Here is a 24667-nt window from a genome sequence, read left to right on the forward strand (position 1 = left end):
AGAGGAAACTGGAGCACCCAGTGGAAATCCACGCAAACATGGAGAGAATGTGTACACACAGTCGCCCAAGGGTGGAATTGATCCTGGGTCCCTTGTGCTGTGAGGCAGCAGTGCTAACTACTGATCCGTCATGCTGCCCCCAGAGGAAAACTGGAAGTGCAGGAGGGAACTTAAGAAAACAGTTAGAAGAGAAAAAAGACTTGCAAACAGAATTAGAAAAAAATCCTAAGATACTTTAGAAATACATTAAAGGGAAAAGGTTAACCAGAGAAAGAGTAGGGCATTTGAGGCCAAGAGGGCAATCTGTGTGTGTGTAGCTACAGGATATTGGAAGGGTCTTGAATGAATACTTCTGTTTGGTCTTCATTCTAAAGGATGTAGGTATAGAATTCAGGAAAAGGGACAGCGAGGAAATTGCATAGTTTGACATCGGAAATGGGAAGACATTGGAGGCTCCGGGCTTACCAGACAAGTCCCCGGCCCAGATGAATTGCATCCCACGTTGATGTGGGAGGCAAGGAAGGAAATTGCAATGGCTCTGACAGATTTTTAATTCCTCTCTGGCCACGGACAAAGTGCCAGAGTACTGGAGGATGGTAAATGTGTTTCCACTTTTTAAGAAGAGTAGTAGAGATTATCAGGGGATTATAGATCAGTGAGTCTCATGTCAGTAGGAGGGAAACTATTGGAGAAAATTCTGAAGGAGCAAATTAATTGCCACTTGGAAAGCCACTTGCAAATGGATTGATTTGGGATAGTCAATATGGCTTTATCAGAGGGAGGTCATGCTTAGCCAATTGTTAGAAATTTTTGAAAGTGTGATAAAGTGTGTGGATGAGAGTTGTTCAGTTGATGTAGTTTAAATGAATTTTAGCAAAGCTTTTGACAAGGTCCCACATGGGAGATTGAAATGTTAAAGAACGTGAAATTGAGGGACACTTGGCGAGATGGATCAGACACTGGCTTATTAATAGGACATAGAGGGTAGTGGTGGAAGGCTTGATGAGTAACTGGAAACGGCTGTCCAGCTGTGTATCACAAAGATCAGTACTGGGACTCTTATTATTGGTTGTATACATAAATGATGTAGATGAAAATGTTGGGGGAAATGTTAAGCAAATTTGCAGATGACACCAAGATTGCATATAGCATGGAAACATATCCTTCAGTCCAATTAGTCCAGACTGACCGTAATCATAGAACATAGAACATAGAAAAATACAGCGCAGTACAGGCCCTTTGGCCCTCGATGTTGCGCCGATCCAAGCCCACCTAACCTACACTAACCCACTATCCTCCATCTATAATCCCAAACTAAATTAGTCCCATCTGCTTACACATGGTCCATATCCTGTAAACATTGTTTATTCATGTACTTATCCAAATTTCTTTTACATGTTGTATGTGTACTTGGATCCACCACTTCCTCTGGAAGTTCATTCCCAACATGAACCATTATATTTTTTTAAAAAGGTTGCTCCTCATGTCTTTTTTAAATGTTTCTCCTCTCACCTTAAAGATATACATTCTAGTCTTGAAATCTACAACCAGAGAGAAAAGACACCCACCATTCAGCAGATCAATATACTTCATGACTTTATAAACCTCTATAAGGTCACCCCTCAATCTCATATGCTCCAGTGGAAACTGTCCAGGTTTATCCAGCCTCTCCTTATAACTTACCCTCCATTTCCAGCAATATCCTGGTAAGTCTTTTTTGAACTTTTTCCTGCTTAATAATATCCTTTCTCCAACAGTGCGACCAGAACTCCATAAGAGACCATAAGACCATGAGAAATAGGAGTGGAAGTAAGGCCATTCGGCCCATTGAGTCCACTCCACCATTAAATCATGGCTGATGGGCATTTCAACGTCTCATACCCGCACTCTCCTCATATCCTTTAATTCTTTGCGAGCTTAAGAATTTATCAATCTCTGCCCTGAAGACATTTAACGTCCCGGCCTCCACTGCGCTCGATGGCAATGAATTCCACAGGCCCACCACTCTCTGACTGAAGAAATGTCTCCTCATTTCCATTCTAAATTGACCCCCTCTAATTCTAAGGATGTGCCCACAGGTCCTAGTGTCCCTGCCCTGCCTGATGGAAACAATTTCCCAGCATCCACCCTTTCTAAACCATGAATTACCTTGTAAGTTTTTATTAGATCTCCCCTCAATCTTCTAAACTCTAATGAATACAATCCCAGGATCCTCAGCTGTTGATCATATGTTAGGCCTACCATTCCAGGGATCATCCGTGTGAATCTCTGTTGGACACGCTCCAGTACCAGTATGGCCTTCCTGAGGTGTGGGGCCCAAAACTGGACACCGTATTCTAAATAGTGCCTAACCAGAGCTTTATAAAGTCTCAGTAGCACATCACTGCTTTTACATTCCAACCCTGTTGAGATAAATGACATTACATTTGCTTTCTTAACCACGGACTCACATGCAAGTCAACTTTAGAGAATCCTGGACTAGTACTCTAAGATCACTTTGTACTTTGACTTTATGAATTTTCTCACTGTTTAGAAAGTAGTCCATGCCTGTGTTCTTTTTGCCAAAGTGCAAGACCTCACATTTGCTCACATTGACTTTCATCGGCCATTTCTTGGACCACTCTCCTAAACTGTCTAAATCTTTCTGCAGCCTCCCCACCTCCTCAGTACTACCTGCCTGTCCACCTAACTTCATATCATCGTCGAACTTCGCCAGAATGCCCCAGTCCCTTCGCCCAGATCATTTATATATGAAGTGAACAGCTCTGGCCCCAACACTGAACCCTGTGGGACACCACTTGTCACCAGCTGTCATTCCGAAAAAGAACCTTTTATCCCAACTCTCTGCCTTCTGTCAGACAGCCAATCCTCAATCCATGCCAGTAGCTCACCTCGAAGACCATGGGCCCTCACCTTACTCAGCAGCCTCCCGTGAGGCACCTTATCAGAGGCCTTTTGGAAGTCTAGGTAGATAATATCCACTGGGTCTTCCTGGTCTAACCTACTCGTTACCTCTTCAAAGAATTCTAACAGGTTTGTCAGGCACGACCTCCCCTTACTAAATCCATGCTGACTTATTCTAATCTAACCCTGCACTTTCAAGATTTTAGAAATTTCATCCTTAACGTTGAATTCTAGAATTTTACCGACAACCGAGGTTAGGCTAATCTGCCTATAATTTTCCATGTTTTGTCTTGATCCTTTCTTGAACAAGAGGGTTACAATAGCGATTTTCTAATCATCTGGGATTTGCCCTGGCTCCAGTGATTTTTGAAAGATTACAACCAACGCCGCTGCTATTTCTTCAGCCACCTGCCTCAGAATTCTAGGATGTAGCCCATCGGGGCTGCGAGATTTTATCAATTTTTAGACCTTCTTAGCGTTTCAAGTACTTTCTCTTTTGTAATGGCTACCAAACTCAATTCTGCCCCTTGACTCTCCTTAATTGTTGGGATATTACTCCTGTCTTCCACTGTGAAGACTGACACAAAGTACTTATTAAGTTCTTCAGCTATTTCCTTATCTCCCATCACTAGCCTTCCTGCATCAATTTGGAGCGGCCCAATCCCTATCTTTGTCTCTCGTTTGTTTCTTACATATTAAAAAAAACTTTTACTATCATTTCTAATATTAGTGGCTAGCTTACCTTCACATATAATACCTTATTTCTCTCTTTGTTCTCCTCTGTTTGTTTGTTTTTATAGTCTTCCCAATCTTCTGATTTCCCAGTGCTCTTGACCACTTTATAGACTCTCCTTTTCTATGATACATTTCCTGACTTCCTTTGTCAACCACGGTTGTCTAATTCCCCTCTGGGTAATCTTTCTTTTCTTCGGAATGAACCTCTGTATTGTGTCCTCAATTATACCCAGAAACTCCTGCCATTGTTGCTCTACTGTCTTCCCCAATAGACTCTGCTTCCAGTCGGTTTTCATCAGTTCTTCTCTCATACCCCTGTAATTATCTTTATTTAATTGTAACACCATTACATCTGATTTTGCCTTCTCTATTTAAAACTGCAGACTGAACTCTACCATGCAATGATCGCTGCTTCCTAAGTGTTCCCTGACTTTAAGATCGTTTATAAAATCTGGCTCGTTACATAGCACTAAGTCCAGAATAGCCTGCTCCCTTGTGGGCTCCATCACAAGCTGTTCCAAAAAGCCATTCCTGTAAGCATTCCATGAACTCCCTTTCTTTGGATCCACCAGCAACATAATTCACCCAGTCCATTTGCATATTGAAGTCCCCCATGGTCACCATGACCGTAACTTTCTGACATGCCCTATCTATTTCCCTGTACATATTGCACTCCTGGTCCTGACCACTGCTGGGAGGTCTGTACATAACACCTATTATGATTTTTTTGCCTTTGTGTTCCTCAACTCAACCCACACAGACTCCATATCATCTGACCATGTGTCATTCAGTGCCATAGATTTAATTTCTTTCTCAACTGATAAGGCAACACCGCCCCCTGTGCCCACCTCCTTGTCTTTTCGATAGGCCTCACTAACGTCCTGTACAACTTCAACATGATGTCCCACCACCTATACTCAAAGGACTGAGCAATGAAGGCAAGTGTGCTGAATGCCTTCTGAACCACCCTGTCTACCTGTGATGCAGATTTCAATGAATTATGTATCTGAACTCCTAGGTCTCTCTGTTCTACAACACTACCTAAGGTCCTACTTTAATATAACAAGTTTTGCCCTTGTTTATTTTTCTGAAATGCATTACCTCACATTTATTGATTCTGGCCAGCTCAATCAGACATGTTGCTGACAATCCACCCTTGATAGGTGTTGAAATCCCCCAGTCCTTCCCAAACTCCCTGCTTCCTCCAAGTGTTGCTCACCAGTTGAGGGATCTCTGTATGTGGTAATCAACAGAAGTTTTCATGCAACTTCAATGTATAGAACTCCTAGGGCAGCTCCCTCCCAACTATCTACCACTGTGCCACTACCTCTAATGGGTTTGATTTACTGATGGGGCAGGATATATTCGAGAATGGTAACATAGTGTCTGATAGGCACTGGCAAAAACAGTCTTGTCGAGCCTAAGTCGATGCAGGTAGTCCGTCTGATTTTATTTCATTGTTTAACCTCACAGCGATTTGGTCCAACAGAGTGGCTTCCTAGGCAGTCACATTGCCAAGTGTCTGGAGTCACATGTAGACCAGACCAGATAAGGATGATGATTTCCTTTTCTGAAGGGCATGTGTGAACCAGATGGGTTTTTCAAACAATTGGCTTCATGATCATCGGTAAATTCTTAATCCCAGGTATTTTTATTGAATTTAAATTCCATCACCCACTGGTGGATTTCAAACCCAAGTCACTAGAATATTTAATTGAGTTCTGGATTAATGGTCTAGCGATAATGCCATTTGGCTATCACTTTCCCATTGAGCTGAGCATCTTTCATGTTGGTATGGCACTAGAGTTATTCGGACAGGTGTTCTTCTCAAAAGGATATCAGTGATAGTACTCCATGTTTGCATTATACACTAGAGGGAAATTGAAATAATTCATCGTACTGGTTATTTGTCGAATCAGAAAATAAACAGACCATTTATTATGGAATCTCAGATAGTAATCTTGTTCTTTTTCTTAATCCAGAACATTTTACAAAGTTTGGGGAATCTTCAAAGGAAAGCCATCTAAAATGACTGATGAAAGTGCCAAAAAACCCATGTTAGGCTCCTTCAGCCATGTAGAATGCATGTTTATTTGCAAGTTTTTGTTGTCTTTGAAAGTGATTTAAGTGTTAATAAGGGGGTTTTTCATCACCGGAATGAAATAAAACATAATTTCTTAAAACACTCATTTTAGAAGCTTCTTCGTGCAAATGATACTTAACACAATTAATTAATACAGTAAAGGGTTGTCTCGAACAAGTAAAAATAGAGCTGGAAATATTGACTATAAAAAGCAAATGGATGTTGAGTTACTGAAAGGTTTTTGTGTTATTTTGAATAGTAGTTTTCTATGAATATTAACATACAGCCAGCCATAAGGATGCAGGGAAAGTTAGATTTAAAAAGTGACTAGAAACTATGGAGCTGCTTGTGAGACCATCTTTCTTTTTAATTTAGAAATTGATGATATCCAGATGTTCAATCCAAAGATTTTCATCGAAAATACTACTCAGCATGTTAAATGTCCACCACCTAGAGGGCTGCCTCCTCCAGTTGTGACATGGTATAGAGATGGTGCACAAGTTCCAACTGAAGGGCGTGTCTACCAAGCAGGAAATGAGCTGATCTTCACTGACACAGCAGAAGAGGATTCTGGGATTTATACCTGTCATGCTAGAAATAAAGCTGGAGAGAAGACCAGGGAGCTGAGCGTCACTGTGGCAAGTAAGGAACAATTTGATTTACAAAAAACAAAGGAAGTTTACAGCCCAGGAACAGGCCCTTCGACTCTCCAAGCCTGGGCCGATCCAAATCTACAGTCTAAACCTGCCACCCAATTCATAAGCATCTGTATCTCTCTGCTCCTCACCTCCTCATGCATCTGTCCAGACGCATCTTAAATGAATCTACCATGCCTGCCTCTACCACCTCTACGGGCAACGCATTCCAGGCGCCCACCACCCTCTGAGTGAAATACTTGCCGCGTGTATCCCCCTTAAACTTTCCACCTCTCACCTTGAAAGTGTGACCTCTTGTTATTGAATCCTTCATCCTGGGAAAAAGCTTGTCTCTATCCACCCTGTCTATACCCTTCATAATTTTGTAAACCTCAATCAGGTCCCCTCTCAATCTCCTTTTTTCTAATGAAAATAAAACTAACCTACTCACCCTCTCTTCATAGCTAGCACTTTCCATACCAGGCAACATCCTCGTAAACCTTCTCTGCACCCTCTCCAAAGCGTCCACATCCTTTTGGTAATGTGGCGACCAGAACTGTACATAGTATTCTAAATGTGGCCGAACCAATGTCTTGTAAAATTTTAACATGACCTGCCAGCTCTTATACTCAATACCCCATCCAATGAAGGCAAGCATACTATATGCCTTTTTGACCACTCTATCCACCTGTACTGCAAACTTCAGGGTACAGTGGACCTGCACTCCCAGGTCTCTCTGCTCATCACCTTTTTCCAAGGCTCTTCCGTTCATTGTATAATTCGCTCTAGAATTAGTCTTGCCTAAATGCATCACCTCTCATTTGTCTGGATTGAAAACCATCTGCCACTTTTCCACCCAACTCTTCAGTCTGTCTATATCCTCCTGTATTCTCTGACAGTCCCTTATGCTTTCTGCTACTCCACCAATCTTTGTGTCATCTGCAAAGTTGCTGGTCATACCAGCAGTGCCTTTTCCAGATCATTTATGTAACAAATAACAGTGGCCCCAACACTGATCCCTGTGGAACACCACTGGTCACCTTTCTCCATTTCGAGAAACTCCCTTCAACTACCAACTTCTGTCTCCTGTTGCTCAACCAGTTCTTTATCCACCTAGCTAGAACACCACTGGTCACCATGTGACTTCATTTTCTCCATTAGTCTACCATAGGGAACCTTATCGAACAACTTGCTAAAATCCATGTATATGACATCAACAGCCCTTCCTTCATCTATCAACTTGGTCACTTCCTTGAAAAACTCTATTAAGTTGGTAAGGCACGACCTCCCCTGCACAAAACCATATTGCCTATCACTGATAAGCCCATTATTTTCTAAATATAAATAGATCCTATCCCTCAGTACCCTCTCTAGCAACTTTCCCACCACTGACGTCAGGCTCACTGGTCTGTAGTTACCCGGAATACCCCTACTACCCTTCTTGTACAGGGGGGACAACGTGAGCAACCTTCCAGTACTCCGGTACCTCACGTTTTTTAAGGATGCCACAAAGGTATCTGTTAGGGCCCCAGCTATTTCCTCTCTCGCCTCCCGCAGCAACCTGGGATAGATCCCATCCCGTCCTGGGGATTTGTCCACCTGAATAACCTCTAGCCTACCCAACATATTTTGCCTATTTATGTCAACGTGATCCAGACTAATCAAACTTCTATCTCTAATCTCAACATTCATCATGTTCCTCTCCTTAGTGAACACTGATGCAAAGTAATCATTGAGAGTCTCACCCATTCTCTCAGGTTCGACACACAGCCTTCCTTCATTATCCTTTAGTGGACCAATCCTTTCTTTAGTTTCCCACTTGCTTCTTATATAAGAATAAAATGCTTTGGGATTCTGCTTAATTCTGCTCACTAAAGTTATTTCATGACCCCTTTTAGCCCGCTTGATTCCTAGTTTAAGACTTGTCCTGCTCTTCCGACATTCCTCCAGAGCCCGTTCTGTTCTTAGCTGCCTAGACCTTGTGAACACTTCCTTTTTACTCTTAGCTAGTCGTACAATTTCTCCCGTCATCCACAGTTCACGAATCTTGCCCTTCCTATCCTTTGCCTTCAATGGGACATGCCTATCCTGCACTATCTTTAACCTATCTTTGAAAGCCTCCCACATATCAAATGTGGGCTTCCCTTTAAATAGCTGTGTCCAATCAACATTTCCAAGCTCCCACCTAATTTTGATATAATTGGCCTTGGTCCAGTTTAGTACTCTTCCCTTAGGACCATTCTCATCTTTATCTACAGTATTCTAAAACTTACAAAATTGTGGTCACTGCTCCCAAAGAAATCCCCCACCGCAACTTCTACCACCTGTCCTGGCTCGTTCTCCTGTACCAGGTCCAATATGGCCCCTTCCCTCGTTGGACTATTGACATACTGCTCTAGAAAATTCTCTTGGACGCTTGTTATAAATTCTACCCCATCCCGACCTCTGACGCTAAGTGTATCCCAGTAATGTTGGGAAAATTAAAATCTCCCATCACCACTGCCCTGTTGCCTCTACATCTTTCGATAATCTGTTTACCTATGCACATTTCATATCCTGAAGAAAGCACTGACAGCCAAGAAATTAGTTTCAAAACAGCAGCATCTGTGTGGAAAAAACAGAGTTAATGTTTCAAGTCTGGTGACTCTTCAGAGCAATTCATCAATTATTTTGATTTGTGGTCACTTTTGCAATGCAATACGCTGTCAATTTGCACGTGCAATATTCCATTAACTTGAATCTGTTAAAAAGCTATATTGTTTCATGAGATTTTGGTTGCGAGGTGAATACTGACCAGAGGTCTGCAGAAACTATTTTCTGTCAGCTCTGATATAATGTGATAACTCCGGTCCTGTGCAATCATGCATGATTTAGAAAAAAGTGCAATAGTTGTGCCTTTCAAGCTACTGGGGCCATAACTGCATTATAGCCGATATAGGCAAGGAAAGTTCACATTTTACAAACAATGATCTAAATTCTTCAACAGCGTTAATGCTGATTGGCATTGAAGAAACACACATTATAAGAGTCAACTGTGTATGTTCCACACAAACTCTAGTTGCAGGCTCATCACAGTAGCTGGATACTGGTATGTTCAATAGCACCGCTTTTAGCAGGTTAAAAATGCATCTCGCAGTCAGCCCTCTCCTCAGTCATTTCAAATGCTGTCGAGAGCAGATAAATTATGTCAGAATCATAGATGTGATATAATGTTGTATCCTAACTCAATCTTCAACCCTCCTCTACAGATTGTGACCTCAGTTCAATATTCCAAAATATAATGAAGAATTGGTACGACACCATTTAGGATTTTGAAGAAAAATTAATATTGTGTACTTAGAAAAAGGACTATCTAACAATCGTATTGTCAAAGAGCCTTAAGAGATGAGTGACCATAATAGGATAGAATTTTACATTGTCTGTTTGTAAGTGAGAGTTGCAGAACTTTGGAAGGCATGAAGCACACATTGGTTGTGGTAGCTTAGGGAAATACAGTAAAAGCCATCACTGTTCTGAGGCAATAGTTTTTGAAGAGATATTACACGGTTTGCAGTAACTATACCTTCTCTCAAGGTGCAAAATCTCAAAGTCAGTCAACCATGGCTAACAAAGTAGGTCAGGATTATATAACATGAAAAGCAAAGGCCTATAAAGTTACCAGAAATAATTCTGAGGATTTATAAAATATAACAAAGCGGGAACATGTAACTCACAAGGAAAGAGAGGGTAGAATGTGAATGTAATCCAGCAAGAAACAGTAAAACAGACTGTAAAAAATTCTATAGTAACATCAGATATTTGGCTAAAACAAATGTGTGTCCATTACAGGCAAAGTCCTGTGAATTTAGAATGGGAAATAAAGAAATGGCAAAGAATGTTTGTGTCTGTTTTTGTGTTTTCCTCAGTAAACCAAGACACCATTGTGTCATGGTGGCTCACTGGTTAGTGCTGCTGCCTCTCAGCACCAGGGACCCGGGTTCGATTCCAGCTTCGAACGGCTGTCTGTGTGGAGTTTGCACATTCTCCCCATGTCTGCGTGGGTTTCTTTTGGGTGCTCGGGTATCTTCCCACAATAACAAAGATGTGCAGGTTAGGTGAATTGGCCGTGCTAAATTGCCCATAGCATTCAGGAATATATAGGTTAGGTGCATTAGTCAGGGGAAAATATAGAGTAATGGGGTATGCGTTTGGGTGGGATACTCTTTGGAGGGTCGGTATGGACTTGTTGGGCTGAAGGCACTGTTTCCATACTGTAAGGATTCTATAATTTTTCTATAAAAATCCTCCTGGTACTACATATATATCCAGGTGACTAGGAAAAATAAGGAATTGAAAGGCATTGGTTGAAGAAATGCTGTCGGCACAGTAGCTCAGTAGTTAGCACTGCTTTCTCCCCACCCCCACCCCCATCTCCTCTCCTTTATCTCTCCACTCTGCAGGCACCCTGCCTCTATTCCTGATGAAGGGCTTTTGCCCGAAATGTCGATTTTCCTGCTCCTCGGATGCTGCCTGACCTGCTGTGCTTTTTCAGCACCACTCTAAGTTAGCACTGCTGCCTCATCTGGTTTCGATTCCTCCCTTGGGTGACAGTGTGGAGTTTGCATTTTTAACCGTCTATGAGATTTTCGCCTGGGTGCTTTGGTTTCCTTCCATAGTCCAAAAGGTATGCAGGTTAGGTGGATTGGCCATGCTAACATTGCCCGTTGTGTCCAGGGTTGTGTAGGCTAGGTGGTTTAGCCATGGGAAATGCAGCGTTACAGGCATAGGGTACTGGTCTATAAGTAACAGTCATTTGTCTCCTTCCCTTTTTGAGTAAAGATGTTAGATTGGCAGTTCTATTTTCTGATTCTGAGTATTCTTGGAACATTGCTACCGATTTATTCAGTATCATCGTAGCTGTTATTCTTAATATCCTAAGAGATATATTGGTCTTCAGCTCCATTAGTTTCCAGGAGTGTGGTGCTGGAAAAGCACAGCCATTCAGGCAGCATCCGAGGAGCAGGAGAGTCGATGTTTTGATCATAATCTCTTCCATCAGGAATCCTGATGGAAGAGCTTATGCTTAGAACGTTGACTCTCCTGCTCCGCGGATGCTGCCTAACTGTGCTTTTCCAGCACCACACTCTTCAACTCTGATCTCCTGCATCTGCAGTTCTCAGTTTCTCCTAGCTCCATTAGTTTCCCTACTACTTTTTCTCGTGTGCTATTACTGTATTTATTTTCTCTTCTCATTTTTCCCCTTGATTATTTTGCATATTTGGAATGCTATTAGCGTTTTCCACTGTGAAGACTGTTGTAGAGCCTTTATTCAATTCCTCTGCCATTTGCTAATTCACTGTTAGTATTCCCGAGCCTCATTGACAAATCGGCCTATATTCACTTTGGCTTCTCGCTTCCTTTTTATACATTTACAGAGACTGTTGCTGTCTGTCTTGATATTACTTGCCCATTTACCTTCAAACTTTATTTTCTTCCTGCTTACCATTCCTTTGGTTGCCATTTCTTGTTTTTAAAACTTGCTCGATCCTCTGCCTTATCATTAGTCTTTGCCATATTGTATGGATTTTGTTTCAACTTGATCTATCCTTAACTTCCTGGCTAACCATAGTCATCCTCTCTTCCTCTTCACACAAAGGTATTCATGTTCCTCAACAGTCTTTTCTGCTCAACTACTTTCCCAGTCCACTCCTGTTAGCTCTGCTTAATACCTTTGTAATTGTCCTTAAGTGCAGTAGAGTTGTTTCCAACCCAATTTTCCGTCTCTCACCTTCTAAGTGTAATGTGATATATTTTGGAAGGAAAAAACAGACAGACAATGTGTGGGGTATAATTCTAAAGCGGGCGCAGGAACATAATGGCCTGGGTGAATTTGTGTGCAAAATGTTTACATTACATTACATTACAGTGTGGAAACAGGGCCTTCGGCCCAACAAGTCCACACCGACCCGCCGAAGCGCAATCCACCCATACCCCACCCATACATCTTTGGACTGTAGGAGGAAACCGGAGCACCCGGAGGAAACCCACGCAGACACGGGGAGAATGTGCAAACTCCACACAGTCAGTCGCCTGAGGCGGGAATTGAACCCGGGTCTCCGGCGCTGTGAGGCAGCAGTGCTAACCACTGTGCCACCGTGCCACCCACGGTGCAGTGGGAGAATGGAGATATCAGTTAATAAAGCATGCAGCATTCTGGACTTTATTAATAGGAGGATAGATTACAAGAGCAAGGAAGTCATGTCGAATTTGTACAAGATGTTTTTTAGATTCCAGTTGGAAAGTTGTATATCGTTCTGGGTGCCATACCATTTGTATCCCAGACTGCTGAAGGAGGCGAGGGAGGAAATTACCGGAACTCTGACCAAACTTTTAATTCCTTTCTGACCATAACTGAGCTGCCAGAAGACTGGAGGACAGCTAATATGGTTCCACTTTTCAAGGAGGGTGGTAGAGGTAAAGCAGGACATTATAGCCCAGTGAATGCGCTATCAGTGGTGCGGAAACTAGTGGAGAAAATTCTGAAGGGGAGAATTAATTTCCACTTGGAGGAGCAAGGTTTGATCAGGGTTTGTTGGCATAGCTTTCAGATGGAGATCATGCCCAACAAATTTGATTGAATTTTTCAAAGAGATTTTTTCAGGTATGTTGATGAAAGTGGTGCAGTTTATATAGTTTATATGGATTTTAGCAAAGCGTTTTACAAGATCTCACATGGAGATAAACAAAGAATGTAAAAGCACATGGAATTCGAGTTAACTTAGCACCGTAGATCCAAAATTAGCATTATGGGAGAAGTCAACATGAAGTGGAAAATGACTGTTTTGTGTGATGCAAGGCTGGTGTCAGTGACATATCACAGGAATTGGTGTTGGGTCCCTTTATTGAATGTGATGTATTGAAATGATATAGAGGAAAATGTGGGTGGGATGATAAGTTAGTTTAGGCAAAAGTGAGGATTGCAGGTGCTGGAAACCAGAATTTAGATTAGAGTGGTGCTGGAAAAGCACAGGGGTCAGGCAGCATCTGAGGAGCAGAAAAATAGATGTTTCGGACATTCCTGATGAAGGGTTTTAGCCCGAAACGTTGATTTTCCTGCTCCTCGGATGCTGCCTGACCTGATAAGTTACTTTGCAGATGACACGATGTTTGGCTGGGTAGTTAATAGTGAGGAAGCTCTGGAAAGGTTTGTTAAATGGGCAGATAAAGAAGTAACAAGAGAAGAGAGTACTTGAATGACAGGACACAAGGAAGCTCAGAGGGATCTTGGGATGTTTGTCCACAGATCTCTGAAGGCAGCATGAAAGGTTAGTAAGGTGGTTAAGAAGGCTGATTGTGTACTTATTTTGACCAGTTGTGACATAGATTATAGAGGCAGGGAGATAGAACATAGAAAAATACAGTGCAGTACAGGCACTTTGGCCCTCAATGTTGCGCCGATCCAAGCCCACCTAACCTACACTAGCCCACTATCCTCCATATGCCTATCCAATGCCCGTTTAAATGCCCATAAAGAGGGAGAGTCCACCACTGCTACTGGCAGGGCATTCCATGAACTCACGACTCGCTGAGTAAAGAATCTACCCCTAACATCTGTCCTATACCTACCACCCCTTAATTTAAAGCTATGCCCCCTCGTAATAGCTGACTCCATACGTGGAAAAAGGTTCTTATGGTCAACCCTATCTAAACCCCTAATCATTTTGTACACTTCTATCAAGTTACCCCTAAACCTTCTTTTCTCCAATGAAAACAGCCCCAAGTGCCTCAGCCTTTCCTCATACGATCTTCCTACCATACCAGGCAACATCCTGGTAAACCTCCTCTGCACCTGTTCCAGTGCCTCCACATCCTTCCTATAGTATGGCGACCAAAACTGCACACAATATTCCAGATGCGGCCGCACCAGAGTCTTATACACTGCAACATGACCTCAGGACTCCGGAACTCAATTCCTCTACCAATAAAAGCCAGTACGCCATATGCCTTCTTCACCGCACTATTTACCTGGATGGCAACTTTCAGAGATCTGTGTACATGGACACCAAGATCCCTCTGCTCGTCCACACTACCAAGTATCCGACCATTAGCCCAGTACCCCATCTTTTTGTTACTCTTACCAAAGTGAATCACCTCACACTTACCTACATTGAACTCCATTTGCCACCTTTCTGTCCAGCTCTGCAGCTTATCTATATCCCGCTGTAACCTGACACATCCTTCCTCACTCCAACAACTCCACCGACTTTCGTATCATCCGCAAACTTGCTCACCCAACCTTCTAGCCCCTCCTCCAGGTCATTTATAAAAATGACAAACAGCAATGGTCCCAAAACAGATCCTTGCGGAACACCGCTAGTAACTGCACTCCAAGATGATCCTTTACCATCAACTACTACCCTCTGTCTTCTTCCAGCCAGCCAATTCCTAATCCAAACCTCCAACTCACCCTCAGTGCCATACCTCTATTTTTTGCAGTAGCCTACCATGGGGAACCTTATCAAACGCCTTACTAAAATCCATATACACCACATCTACCGCTTTACCCTGGTCTACCTCCTTAGTCACCTTCTCAAAGATTCAATAAGGTTTGTGAGGCACGACCTGCCCTTCACAAAACCATGCTGACTATCCTTGATCACATTATTCCTATCCAGATGTTCATAAATCCTATCCCTTACAATTCTCTCTAAGACCTTGCCCACAACAGAAGTGAGACTGACCGGCCTATAGTTACTAGGGTTATCCCTACTCCCCTTCTTGAATAAGGGAACCACATTTGCTATCCTCCAGTCTTCTGGCACTATTCCTGTAGACAACGAGGACATAAAAATCAAGGCCAATGGCTCTGCAATCTCCTCCCTTGCTTCCCAGAGAATCCTAGGATAAATGCCATCAGACCCAGGGGACTTATCTATTTTCACCTTTCCAGAATTTCCAACACCTCTTCTCTACATACCTCAAAGCCATCCATTCTAATTAATTGTGACTCAGTATTCACATCGGCAACAATGTCCTGTTCCTGAGTGAATACTGACGAAAAGTATTCATTCAATGTCTCCCCAATCTCTTCAGCCTCCACACGCAACTTCCCACTACTATCCTTGACTGGACCTATTCCTACCCTAGTCATTCTTTTATTCCTGACATACCTATAGAAAGCCTTTGGGTTTTCCCTAATCCTACCAACTCAGGACTTTTCATGTCCCCTCCTTGCTGCTCTTAGCTCTCTCTTCAGATCCTTCCTGGCTACCTTATAACTCTCAATCGCCCCAATTGAACCTTCACGCCTCATCTTTACATAGGCCGCCCTCTTCCCTTTAACAAGGGATTCCAATTCCTTATTAAACCACGGCTCCCTCACATGACCCTTTCCTCCCTGCCTGACAGGTACATACTTATCAAGGACACTCAATAGTTGCTTCTTGAACAAGCTCCACATATCAATTGCGCCCTTCCCTTGAAGCCTACTTTTCCAAGCCACGCATCCTAAGTCGTGAGTTGTACTAAGTTATACAAGAAGTTGGTTAGACCACAGCTGGGAGTAATATGTGTAATTCTGGTCACTGCATTATTGGAAGACTGTGATTGCATTGCAGGGGGTACAGATGAGATCCACCAGAATATTGCCTGTGGTGGAGCTATGAAGTAAGTGTGTAGGCTTGGGTTGTTTTCTTCGGAATAGTGATGGCTGAGGGATATCTGATTGAGGTGTATAAGATCATGAGGGACATAGACAGGATGGATAGGAAGCAGCTGTTCCCCTTAATTCAAGGATCAGTCCCCATGGGGCATAATTTTAAGGTGGCAGTTAAGAGATTTAGAGGGGCTTTAAGGAAAAAAAGATAATTTCACCCAGAAGGTGATGGAAATTCAGAAGGTACTGGGTGGGCAATAGAGACAAGAAACTTGATAATCTTTAGAAGTTAGTTGGATGAGCATTTAAAATGTCATAACAGGCCATGTACTGGAAAGTGGGACAAGCGTAGATAGATTGGCACAGATTCAATGAACCAGAAGGTCTGTTCTGTTATGTATGACTATGACTATAGGAACGATGTGAAGCGATTGGAGACAGTGCAGAAGAGGTTTACAAGAATAGTTCCATTGCTGAGAAATTTCAATTATAAGGATGGATTGGAGAGGTTAGAGCTGCTCTCCTGTGAGAGAAGAAGGCTTGGTAGAAATCTGATTGAAGTTGGCAAAATCTTGAGAAGCTGGATAGGTAGATCAGGAGAAAAGTTCTCACTTTTAAAAAGATCAAGGTCAAGATGGTATAGATTTAAAGTGCTTTACAAAAGTGACACTTGTGGATTGAGGAAAAAACATACGAGAATTGGTTTGGGCTTGGCAAACCTTAGAAATGTGATAGAGATAGATTCAACTGAGGCATTCAAGAAGGCATTGGATGATTTTTTGACTAGCAGTAATGTGCAAGAATATGAGGAATGGTAGGTCAATGGCACTCACTTGGAGAGCAAGTGCAGGAACAATGAGGCGGATGGCCTTTTTCTGTGGTGCAACGCTTCAGTGATTCTGTATTCCAGGAGAGAAAGAAATAGATCTAATTGATCCCTTCAAATTATTTTGGGACTGTCATAAGCAGTGTCTTCAAGGTTTTATGAGTTTGTTCATGAGATGTGGGTATTGCTTTATTGCCAATTTGCAGTGCATTCTCTTGATTTCTAATTGACAAATGGAAACTGGAATCTCCCTGCTGTCTTTGGTTCTGTTGCAGCAACTCATGAATGCTAATTTGTGACTTCTGAGATTGGATACTGTATGACATAGGAAAGATTTGAAAGTTAAAAGTATCTGGCAAGATTCTCATTATTTCTGCATAAATATAAACCATTTTCAGGCAAGGTGGAGATGCATGGTTTTATGGCCATATCAAACATTCTCTATCCGAATTGTCACTCAGTCTGCTGCTGCTGTTACAGAATTTTGCTGTCAATTTCACCATTGATTTGCACTGAATATCCTGAATTTGCTGTATTTCATGATGTTTGAATTGAATACATTTTTGGTAGAAAGAATCAGCAAAAGCATTACAAAATAGAGGATACAACTCAGATGGTACAGAGAGATATAACATTGGGGTGTTGAGTATGTGCACAAAAGATTTAAGATAATAGGACAGACTGAAAAAATATTTGATGGGGATCTTCTGCTTTATAAATAGAGCCAGAGACTACAAAAGGCTGGATGTTGTGGTGAACCTTTATGTAAAATTCAGCCTCAAATGGAGTGTTATATCCGTGTGTTTTGGAAGGATCTGAAGGCATTAGAGAAAGTGCAGAAAAGATTTGACATGTATGGTTGAAAAACTTGAGTTATGTGGATGAATTAGGCAGAGCAGGTATCCTCTTTGCAGATGAGAAGGTTAACAGTAGTATTGAAAATGACGAATCTGAACAGAGTAGAAGAGGAGGGACAGTTTCCTGATTTGTGGCTTAGTGCAACTCTTGCTAGTGCATTTCCTTACTTGATCAAATCACAGCTCATCAAAGTCTAAGTGTTTTATTTACTTTTTTTAACACTTTTTAAACCAAGACAGTGAAGTTGTCTAAATTAGTGTAATGAATTTCTTCTTGTTAACTCTTCGACTTACAGCAATTCCAGAGTGGGTCGTCAAGCCAAAAGACAGCAAGTTAGAAGAGGGGAAGCCAGGATTTTTGCACTGTAGCACCCGGGCCACCCCAACTCCTACAGTTACCTGGTTCCGGAACAATGTGGATATTTCAGGTGTAAGTATATCATTGTCTATGGAGGTATGTGCAGTTTACGATTGGCTCAGATTACTGAAGAAGGTGGCAATGTAAATGTCTATCCTCGTCACTTTTTTGAAAATAATTTTTGTTCAGATATAGTTCCTTTTTACTTTTCCTGCCTCTCACATTTGTGAATCCTGACTGCAAACAGGTTATTGAAGCAGAAAGGATATCTCAACTGATTGTGTTTTTTTTTGTGTTCACACATCTTTTTAAAACAAAATTGCTCATTTTGGAGTTAGGTGCTCTGGTAGATTTTATCCTTTTCTTGCACAAGAACACAGACCAGTTATAGCATCACAATCATAGTCTTGGTTGACAGCTCACAGCACAGAACAGAGTATTAGGTGTTTTTCATGGTCATTGACAAATAATCAGGAATAATACTAAACTGCACTTCTTCAAGCCATAATTTATAGCATGCCGTACAGCTGCAGCACTACATGATAGCTTTTCATTGGAGTCATATGCTAAAACTGCCCTTAACCTGATTCACAAACAATAAACTGATAACCAGATCATTATTTGTTGGTGACATATTGACTGGCAAGTGGAGAGGAGTCACCATATGTTCTTCAGATGTATCATGGGGACTTATACATTCAAGAGAGTGTTTAAGATCTCATCCAAAAGATCACACTTCTGACAATACTGCACTACTTCAAAGCTACACTGGTCTCGAAGCATAGATTGTTTTCAAGTCCTTGGGCTTAAACCCATGACCTTCTGACTCAGACAATCCAAATTTGTATCTCCACTTCTATTTCAGGACCGAGATCGAGATTCCAACCACTGGGTGAAAACAATTTCTCTTGAGGTCAGCTTGAATTCTTCTGACTCAGCATTTGCCACTGAGCCATAGCTGACAGCTAAAGTAAATGACGTTTTTCTCCCCCAAAGTAGCTTAATCAAATGTAAACGTGATATGGGCTTTTAAAACATAGAACCTTACAGTGCAGTACAGGCCCTTCTGCCCTCAATGTTGCACCAACCTGTGGAACCAATCTGAAGTTTATCTATCTTTCACTGTTCCATTTTCATCCATATGTTTATCCAATGACTATTTAAATGCCTTCCAAGTTGGTGAGTCTACTACTGTCGCAGACAGTGCGTTCCACGCCCCCTAGTATTCTGAACAATGAAACTACTTCTGACATCTCCGCCCCTCCAACCGCCACCAGGACAGAACCCCACTGGTCCTCACCTACCACCCCACCAATCTCCATGTACAGCGCATCATCCGCCGTCATTTCCGCCACCTCCAAACGGACCCCACCACCAAGGATATATTTCCCTCCCCTCCCCTATCAGCATTCTGCAAAGACCACTCCCTCCGTGACTCCCTCGTCAGATTCACACCCCCCACCAACCCAATCTCCACTCCCGGCACCTTCCCCTGCAACCGCAGGAGGTGCAAGACTTGCACCCACACCTCCCCCCTCACCTCCCTCCAAGGCCCCAAAGGAAACTTCCATATCTGCCACAGATTCACCTGCACCTCCACACACATCATCTATTGCATCCTCTGCACCCAATGTGGCCTCCTCTATGTTGGGGAGACAGGCCAGCTACTTACGGAGCGTTTCAGAGAAGACCTCTGGGACACCCGGACCAACCAACCCAACCACCCTGTGGCTCAACACTTCAACTCCCCCTCCCACTCCACCAAGGATATGCAGGTCTTTGGACTCCTCCATCGCCAGACCACAACAACACGACGGTTGGAGGAAGAGCACCTCGTCTTCCGCCTAGGAACCCTCAAACCACAAGGGATGAACTCGGATTTCACCAGTTTCCTCATTTCCCCTCCCCCCACCTGTCTCAGTCAAATCCATCGAACTCAGCACCGCCTTCCTAACCTGCAATCTTCTTCCTGACCTCTCCGCCCCCACCCCAGTCTGACCTATCACCCTCACCTTGACCTCTTTCCACCTATCGCATTTCTGACGTCCCTCCCCCAAGTCCCTCCTCCCTACCTTTTATCTTAGCCTGCTGGACAAACGTTCCTCATTCCTGAAGAAGGGCTTATGCCCGAAACATCGATTCTCCTGTTCCCTGGATGCTGCCTGACCTGCTGCGCTTTTCCAGCAACACATTTTCAGCTACTTCTGACATCTGTCCTATATATATCACCCCTCAATTTAAGTTATGTCTCCTCGTGTTAGCCATCACCATCTGAAGAAAAAGGCTCTCACTGTCCACCCTAATCTAACCCTCTGCTTATCTTGTATGTCTCAATTAAGGCACCTCTCAACCATCTTCTCTCTAACGAAAACTGCCTCAAGTCCCTCAGCCTTTCCTCATAAGACCTTCCCTCCATATCAGGCGACATTGTAGTAAATCTCCTCTGAACCCTTTCCAAAGCTTCCACCTCCTTCCTATAATGTGACCAGAACTGTAAGCCACACCAGAGTTTTGTACAGTTGCAGCATGACCTTGTGGCTCTGAAACTCAATCCCTCTACCAACAAAAGCTAACGCACTTAACCCTATCAACCTGGGTGGCAACTTTCAGTGATCTATGTACATGGATACCGAGATCTCTCTGTTCATCAACCCTACCAAGAATCTTACCATTAGTCCAGTACTGTTGCTCCTTCCAAGGTGAATTTCCTCACACTTTTCTGCATTAAACTCCATTTATCACCTCTCAGCCCAGCTCTGCAGCATATCTATGTCCCTCTGTCACCTGCAACCTCCTTCCGCACAATCCACAACTCCACCGATCTTATTGCCATCCGAAAATTTATGAACCCATCCTTCTCTGCCCTCGTCTTAAGTCATTTATAAAAATAACAGACAGCAGTGGCCCCAAAACAGATCCTTGTGGCACACCACCAGTTACTGAACTCCACAATAAACATTTCTCATCAACCACCACCCTCTGCCTTCTTTTAGCTAGCCAATTTCTGATCCAAACCGCTAAATCACCCTCAATCCCATGCCTCCATATTTTGAGCAACAGTCTACCGTGGGGAACCTTATCAAATGCCTTACTGAAATTTGTATACATCACATCAACCACTTTACCCTCATCCACCTTTTTGGTCACCTTCTCAAAGAACTCAGTAAGGTTTGTGAGGTATGACCTACCCTTCTCAAAACCGTGTTGACTATCCCTAATCAACTTATCCCTCTCTCTTATAACCTTTGCCAACACTTTACCCACAACCAAAGTAAGGCTCCCAGGTGTATAATTACCAGGTTTGTTTCCACTCCCCTTCTTGAACAAGGGGGCAACATTTGCTATCCTCCACTCTACTGCCATTATTCCTGGAGACAATGATGACATAAAGTTCAAAGCCAAAGGCTTTGCAATCCTCTCCCTGGCTTCCCATAGAATCCTATGAAAATTCCCATCCGGCCCAGGGTCTTATCTATTTTCACACTTTGCAGAATTGCTAACACCCTCTCTTTGTGAACCTCAGTCCCATCTAGTCTAATAGTCTGTATCTCAGTATTGTCTTTGACAACATTGTCCTTTTCCATTGTGAATGCTGACAAAAAATATTCATTTAGCGCTTCCCCTATCTCATCGGACCCCACGCACAACGTCTGTTACTATCCTTGATTGGCCCTAATCTTTCTGTAGTCAATCTTTTATGTGATATAGCTATAGAAAGCTTTAAGATTTCCCTTGATTCTACCTGCTGACAACTTCTCACATCCCCTCCTGGCTCTTCTTAGCTCTCACTTTAGGTCTTTCCTGGCTAACTTTTAACTCTCAAGTGCCCTAACTAAGACTTCACATCTCATCCTAACATAAGCTGCCTTCTTCCTCTTGACCAGAGATTCAGCTTCTTCAGTAAACCACGGCTCCCTTGTTCAACCACTTCCTTCCTGCCTGACAGGTACATATATGTCTAGGATACGCAGTAGCTGTTCCTTGAATAAGCTCCACATTTCAGTTGTGCCCATCCCCTGCAACTTCCTTCCCCATCCTATGCATCCTAAATCTTGCCTACTCCCATTATAATTGCCTTTCCCCCAGCAATCACTCTTACCCTGCGTCATAGACTTATCTCTTTCCATTGCTAAAGTAAACATGACTGAATTGTGATCACTATCACCAAAGTGCTCACCTACCTCCAAACCTAACATCTGACTGGGTTCATTACCCAGTACCAAATCCAGTGTGGCCTCGCCCTTTGTTGACTTGTCTACATACCGTGTGTCAGGAAACCCTCCTGCACACATTGGACAAAAACTGACTCATCTAAAGTACTCGAACTGTAGTATTCCCAGCCAATGTTGGGGAAGTTAAAGTCCCCATAACTACTACCCTGTTACACTTGCTCTTATCCAGAATTATCTTTGCTATCCTTTCCTCTACATCTCTGGAACTATTTGGAGGCTTATAGAAACCTCCCAACAGTGTGTACAGGAGGTTGAGTAGTGAGGTCAGAAATGAGGTTTTAAGGTTGCACGTTCATCACCTTATTCCGGATGCTCCTGACAATGAAGTATACACACTTCAAACCCTCTTCCTGCTTGCTTGTGAACTCTTGCAACCTTGAAACCTCATTACTCTTAACCTCTTGTATACTGGAGCTACAGTTTAGGTTCTCTGAAGAGCACACGGCTGAGTCATTGACTTTTGGTATTGGAGATTTCAGCAATAGAATATTAATATGAATACCTTGAATACTTAATTTGGAGATGCCAGTGTTGGACTGGGGTGTACAAAGTTAAAAATCACACAACACCAGGTTATAGTCCAACAGGTTTAATTGGAAGCACACTAGCTTTCGGAGCGACGCTCCTTCATCAGGTGATAGTGGAGGGCTTGATCGTAACACAGAATTTATAGCAAAAATTTACAATGTGATCTAACTGAAATTATACATTGAAAAATTGATTCCCTGTTAAGCCTTTCATCTGTTATAGTACAGTGATAGTTTCACTTCTTTCGTATGTAAATCACAAAACCTTTTTTTTAAAGTTGCATTCTCGGGTTAGCTGTTAACAATGATGATAGCTAGACAATATGTTGAAGATGTTAGCCCCCTGTGTTCTCTGTCTATGCCATGATGTTTAGATTGATTCTAATCTAAAAAATGAGATAACAGAGTTTTACATAAATTCATGCAGTTTTTGAGCTCAGAGTTCTACAAGAATGCATGCAGTTTTTGAGCAAAGTACAATGTAACTCTGCAAGTACAAATTCACCCCACAAAATATTTGTGTGTGTGTGTGTGTAGTGAGTGCAGATAAAACTATACAGTGACATCAACAAGTTTCATTCCACCATCAAACTCAGCATGGACTACTCTCGACTATCTGTCTCATTCTTGGACACGTGCGTCTCCATCAAGGATGGCCAACTCAGCACCACACTCTACCGCAAACCCACAGACAACCTCACAATGCTACACTTCTCCAGCTTCCAGCCAAAACAACCATTCCCTATGGACAAGCCCTATGCATACACCGGATCTGCTCAGATGAGGAGGAACGTGACGGACACCTGGAAGTACTCAAGGATGCCCTCACAAGAACGGGGTACGATGCTCAACTCATCGACCGCCAGTTCCGACGTGCCACAGCAAGGAACCATAATGACCTCCTCAGGAGACAGACATGTGCTGCAACTGACAGGGCACCCTTCGTTGTTCAATACTTCCCAGGAGCTGAAAAATTACGCCATGTTCTTTGTGACCTGCAACACATTATCAATGAGGATCAGCACCTCACCAAGATCTTCCTCACACCTCTGCTACTTGCCTTTAAACAACCGCCAAACCTCAAACAGATCATCGTTCATAGCAAACTGCCCGGCTCTCAGGACAACTCCATACAACCCTGTCACGGTGGACGCTGCAAGACGTGTCAGATTGTGGATATAGATACCACTATTACGCATGGGAACACCTCCCTCCTTGTACATGGCAGGTACTCATGTGACTCAGCCAACGTTGTCTGTCTTATACGTTGCAGGCAAGGATGCCCGGAGGCATGGTACATTGGGGAAACCGAGCAAAGATTATGACAACGGATGAATGGGCACCGCACAACAATCAACAGATAGGAGGGTTCCCTCCCAGTTGGGGAACACTTCAGTGGTCCAGGACATTCAGCCTCGGACCTTCGGGTGACCATTCTCCAAGGTGGACTTCAGGACAGGCAGCAGAGAAAAGTGGCCGAGCAGAGACTGATAGCTAAGTTCGGTACCCTTAGGGAGGGCCTCAACCGGGATCTTGGGTTCATGTCACATTACAGGTGATCACCATTGCACTACACATGCACACAGATATTCCTACACACACACACACACTCCCACACTCACACATGCACCCCGTCACAGACTTAAGACACTCTGCGCACGCACACACACAACACACACACTTTCTCACACTCACAACCCCCACCCCAGACAGACAGACAGACACACACACACACACACACACACACACACACACACACACACACACACACACACAGACAAAGACCCACATGCACACACATATTTTGTGGGGTGAATTTGTACTTGCAGAGTTACATTGTACTTTGCTCAAAAACTGCATGCATTCATGTAGAACT

General features: G+C 42.9%; 1 protein-coding gene across 1 annotated transcript in view; it reads left to right on the forward strand.

Annotated features, from left to right (window-relative positions):
- ptk7b (protein tyrosine kinase 7b) overlaps positions 1–24667 on the forward strand; it is a 278930-nt gene that overhangs the window by 165139 nt on the left and 89124 nt on the right. Inside the window, exons 7-8 of the mRNA XM_043687347.2 lie at positions 6098–6364; positions 17971–18104. Coding sequence (XP_043543282.2) covers positions 6098–6364; positions 17971–18104 — 401 coding nt within the window. The remainder of the gene's footprint in view (positions 1–6097; positions 6365–17970; positions 18105–24667) is intronic.

The sequence above is a fragment of the Chiloscyllium plagiosum genome, unplaced genomic scaffold (assembly GCF_037043375.1).
Source record: "Chiloscyllium plagiosum isolate Xiang-an unplaced genomic scaffold, Cpla_swu_hap1 HiC_scaffold_3, whole genome shotgun sequence".
In the NCBI taxonomy this organism is placed as follows: domain Eukaryota; kingdom Metazoa; phylum Chordata; class Chondrichthyes; order Orectolobiformes; family Hemiscylliidae; genus Chiloscyllium; species Chiloscyllium plagiosum.